General features: G+C 50.9%; 1 protein-coding gene across 1 annotated transcript in view; it reads left to right on the top strand.

The window, feature by feature from the left end:
* The window catches only part of LOC130254104 (inositol 1,4,5-trisphosphate receptor-interacting protein-like 1), an 8,023-nt gene extending 6,475 nt beyond the window's left edge, over positions 1-1,548 (top strand). The window contains 2 exon segments of the mRNA XM_056493326.1: positions 74-1,157; positions 1,159-1,548. Of these exon segments, the coding sequence (XP_056349301.1) occupies positions 74-1,157; positions 1,159-1,548 (1,474 nt within the window).
* Positions 1,549-5,325: the final 3,777 nt, after the last annotated feature.

Genomic DNA, 5,325 nt, shown 5'->3' with positions numbered 1-5,325 from the left:
TCCCTCATACTCCTGAGGATTCCCATCCCCGCTGCTCGCATTGTCATCTCTCTCCCTACTGGCCGCATTTCAGCCTTCTCTTCATCCTCCTGCAGACCATGGATGCCATAACATTCCTTTTCATTCTCGTGCAAAGCCTCATCCAGTATCTGCGGCATGTGGGTGATGTTCAGGATGAAGAAACACGTCTGCGCATGGAGGTGCGTGCGAAACGCCAGGAACTGGAAAGGCTTTGGCTGGAGCAGGAGATGGAGCAGCTGGCCTGGAAGCAGAGTAGATTGCAGCAATTCTTAGAGGTCTTACCTGTTGCTGTGCTCCTGGTCCTTGTTATGGTCCTATGGCTGATGGGCTGCCAAAGCAACCTAAGGAGGGAGGAGCCTGAAGGAGATGATGTTGGAAATAACATAGATGATCATGTTCAAGAGAACATAGGAAGGAGGCTAGTGGAGCGCATACAGTGGCCTGTACAGGACCTGCAGGCGGGCTGTGAGTGGACAACTGACCTCATGGACAATTATACAGTTTATTTTGGACATGTCATGGGAAACAGCTTCTACCCAGTCCTGCAAAGAGCCATCGGGGTGGGCAGCGCCTTCGAAGGTTGGAGTCCACGTGAGCAGGATTTTGTGTATCGTGTGCTCATACCCATGACTCCTCCCCGAGGCCACAGCTTCCACCTGGAGCTGGACTCTGCAGAGCAGAGGCAGGGGAGGAACTTCCGTGTCCGCGTGCAGCTGGAGTGCACCTGCAGCAAGGAGCAGCAGGCTGAGAACATGCTGTGCTTCCTGCACCACCCCGAGGAGGAGCTGAGGAGCAATCAGGATCCCAGCCTCCTGGACACCCTGTGCACCAACTCCTACCTGGATGTGCAGAAAACTGCCCGCTGGTTCTACCAGCTGGTGAGAGCCATCTGGCCAGCTTTGCCTCAGTCACACAACTGGCATTTAAAGCTGCTGCCCTCCAGACGCTCCTGCCAATTCCAGGTGACCAATGGCATAGAAAGCTTCAGAATTGTGATGCAGTTTGGGGTGCGGAGAGGTGACTCCGACATCTTTGTGAGTAGCGAGCCTGGATATGCTGGCATCTCACGCACTCTGTGGCCTGAGACCTATGCTGTGGCAGAGGTGAAGTTCTTCCAGCACATCGCCAGGCGGGCCCCCCCCTGACAGCTTGCACCTGAGATGCCTGCAGCTCTTCACCCGCCTTCAGCTGGGCATAGGCTTTTCCACCTACACCATGAAAACCATTGTCATGCACCTCCTGAACACCATTCCTGTGTCACAATGGCGCAGGAGACATTTCCTGAGGCGACTGATTGATATTAGCGAGAGCCTTCGCTCATCCCTGGAAGCAAAACGCCTCAACCACTTCATTGTGGGAAACCAGAGGCTGCCTCAGGTCATCCGTTTACCCCCAGATGTTCAAACGGCTCAGCCATACAATCTCTTCCATCGCCTGGCCATGGATCCGGTTGCCCATTCCCAGGGGATGGGCGAGTACCTGGATCTGCAACGTCGGCTCTTGGCAGTCCTCAGACCTGAAGATTGAAAGAGATTCTCCTGCACAGAGCTGTGCTTGTGCTGCTCGCAGCTGGCAGCAGAGAGACACCTCATAGTACAAATTTAAGGAGAAGATGATTCGTGCAAAGGCTCTGGCGAAGGTCCCACAGCCTCTCCTGCTGCCTCAGCAGGTGGAGGGACATGGGACGGTTTATTCTACCTCCTTGTATAATTTCATTTTCCAAAAAAGGCACCCAGATCTGTATAAAGCCCAGCTGGAACTTCCCCACTCCTAAGAATGCGCTTGAAGAGAGAACATGCTGTACCTGTGGGGCCAAAGTCCCCAATCCCCACCTGTAACACACACTTGCTCCAGGCATTTGAGAAGAGCCAAAATTTAGAATATGAAAGAAGTGGGAATGTGGGACAGTAAAAGAAAAAAGAAACATGGCAAAAGAGACTAAGAGGAAAAATCAATGCTGCTTGGCCAGGATCAGTCAATGGACCGTGTCTCTATTTGTCGCCAGAAGGGACACCTTTAGGTCAGCATTGGACAAACTGTATTGGAGCTGACCTGAAATTTTATATGTATAAGAATCTAGATGTTTTTCTCGTATATATATATTTTGTGTATACAAGTTACATACTGTAAAGAGTATAAATTATCACATATATAGATTATTACAATAAAGCAAAATAATATTAATAATTATATATATATATCTTGATAAATATATATATATCTTGATAAAATAATTTTGGAGAGTTGAATAGGTAATTATGGTTAAATGATAACAATGGAGCATATTTTAAGTGTTACTATCTGTTGTGACACATTAATACTGTAAGTGCACTTTTGGTTGGAAGGTTTTTCATAAAATAGATAAATTTATACATACATAACATACATATAATATATATACTTTAGATAATAGATATTGATGTAACTATATAATTTATATTATATATCATATGTATATATTACCTATATTGTATTATTTTGTATGGTTAGTGCAATTATGAGTGGCAAGCCAGATACTGCTTTGCTCTTGTTTCAATAAAATGCAATCTTGCAGAATACAAAATTGCAGACTTTATTGATCTCCGCCAGACCTACACGACTGGTAAAAGTCACACATTGGGAAACTGGGCACGTGAGCTGTCTGCTTGAAATCAACCAAACTGACAGTGCTGAACAGGTTCTAATCAGAAATTAAGCCCAGCTGCCCCCAGCCCCTGTGATCACAGAATCACAGACTGGCTTGGCTTGGAAGGCTCCTCAGAAATTGCCTTGTCCCAGCCCTGCTGCCAAGGACAGGGACACCTTGCACTGGGCCAGGATGCTCCAAGCGCCACCCAGCCTGGCCTGGAGCACTGCCAGGGCCGGGGCAGCCACAGCTCCTGTGGGCAGCGTGGGCCAGGGCCTCAGCAGCCCCAGGGGCCAGAATTTCCTGCACTCCTCCAGCCTAAACCCTCCCTGTGGCACTGGGAAGCCACCGGCCCTGGCGCTGTCCCTGCAGGCCCTGGCACACAGCCCCCGTGCAGGTCTGTGCTGGGCCCGTGCAGGGGCTGCAGGGCTGCAGGAAGGTGTCCCTGGAGAAGGCCTGGCACAGCCCTGGGGCCAGCAGGGGCACCATGAGGGCGGCAGGCGGGGCCTGGCACGGCCGTCGGGGCGCGAGGGCACAGGGCGGGGCGCCGAGGCCCTGGCAGCCGGAGCAGGAGCTCTGGAGCGCGGGCGGCACAGAGCCGTGGGCTCCCGCAGCTCTGCATCCCTCACGGCTGAGGCAGCTGCCCAGGCACAGCCGGCCGGGGACACGCGGCCACCCCGGGGCCACCCGCACGGGGACCCTGCTCTGGGGCCAGGCCAGGCCGCAGCAGGGAGCAGCCATGGGCTGTGCCCGGGGAGGGAACGGCTCTGCCAGGGACAGGGCTGTGCCAGCAGGGCAGCAGGGACAGCAGGGACAGACACAGCCACAGGGGACACGTGGCTGCACTCACAGCCCAGGTGCTCTGGGCAGACCCAACAGGCAGACAGGGCAGGGACAGGCAGGAGCTCCCCTGCTCTTTGCACCCATGGCCCACACTGTTCCTGCATGTATCCTGGGGTCTACCCTGACCAGGTAGCAGCTTCTCCTACTTGTTTTTTTTTAAACCACGTAAGATTGCCTTGGTTCCACTCCTCAGGCACATCCACATCTCTCTGGTTGGCATCCTGTCCTTCAGGTTTGGCAGCTGTCCTGCTCTGCTGAAGACGCCCTTGATCCCTTTAGTCTATGACATTAATGAAGGTATTAAACACTCCTCCTACAACAGACCCCTGGGGGACACCACTGGTCACCCATGTCCATCCTGACTAAGCTGTTGATCTCTGGAATCGACTGTGCATGCAATTTCTTATCCATCCAACAGTCCAGGCATCAAATCCATCTCTTTCCAATTTAGAGAGGGTGTTGTGGGGATCATGTCAAAGGCTTTACAGAAGTCCAGATAATGACACCTGTAGCCCTTCCCTTATCCTTTCATGTACTCACTCTGGCATAGAAGGCCACTGTGGGTTAGGCAGGACTAAGGCTCAGGCAGGATTCACCCTTGGCTGTCCCAAATCACCTTCTTGTTCTCTGTGTGCCTTAGCAGAGCTTCAAGGAGGATGTGTTCTGTGATCTACCCAGGCACAGAGGTGAGGCTGGCATATCACTTGTTTATACAGTTCTCCTTCCTCCCCTTTTTTAAGATGAGTGTAGTGGGTTCACCTTGGTTGAATGCCAGGTGTCATCTATCACTTCCCTTCCTAGTGGGACAGGGGAGAGAAAATAAGATGGAAAACAAGTAGTATGTTGAGATAAAGGTGTTGACTAAAGTGAAAAAGCCGAGAGTTTGTTCACACAAAAGTAAAGGAGAAAAAACACTTAGTCTCTGCTTCTCATAGATGAGAGATGTTCAGCCACTTCCTAGGATGAAATTTCTCTGGTCTCTGGTCTTCTCGTTCCCTCTGAGATATTGGGCCTATTGTACCACACATCTTAACAGAGCAGAGTGATGCTTCCTAAGGAGAGCTCTGTTCAGCTCAGAAACCCAGCCGTGAGTGGCCTCTAGCTGGAGCCAGAGGTTCATGTATTCCACTCCGGTCCTGCAGAAGGATAATAAGTGAATGAATGAATGAATGGCTGTTCTTGCCCTCTCCAGAACAGCAATCTTCCCTTGTCTCTAGTTGGTTCCTAGTCTTGTTAAAGCACCCTGAGCTGGGGAAGAGGGCAACAACCATTTCCAATCATTTGGCTAGCCCAAATCACACCTACTGGTGAATAAAGGATGGGAATTGTTCACAAAGTACTTGCTGACCTTCTCTACTTTCCTCTAGCAGCTGTTCTTTTCAGTTCTTTAGTGGGGGTGATGCAAAATGCAAGAAGTTAGGTAACTACAAAGAAGAGGGGTTAATCTCTCTCTCTGAGCAAGTAAGGGTTAGATAAAAACATGCCTGTGAGGAGTGTGGAATGCTGCAACAGGTCCCAAAGCAGTGGTGGCAAAGGCCTTAGTGCAGGGAAGGGAAGAGAGCTGGGAAAGTGTCTGGAGTTCAAGTCTGATGAGGAGCAGCTGAGGGAGCTGGAGGGGCTGAGATTGGAGAAGAGGAGGCTCAGGGGAGACTTTCTCCCTCTCTACAACTCCCTGACAGAAGGGTGGAGCAGCCAGGTGAGGGTCAGGCATTGCTCCAGGGAACAATGGACAGGACAAGAGCAAATGGCCTCAAGTTGTGCCAGAGGAGGTTTAGATTGGATATTAGGGAAAACTTTCACCTCTGAAAAGGGTTGTTAAGGGTTGTCTCTGTGAG

Source organism: Oenanthe melanoleuca, chromosome 5, assembly GCF_029582105.1.
Source record: "Oenanthe melanoleuca isolate GR-GAL-2019-014 chromosome 5, OMel1.0, whole genome shotgun sequence".
Lineage (NCBI taxonomy): Eukaryota > Metazoa > Chordata > Aves > Passeriformes > Muscicapidae > Oenanthe > Oenanthe melanoleuca.
This window is presented reverse-complemented; position numbering and strand designations above follow the sequence as displayed.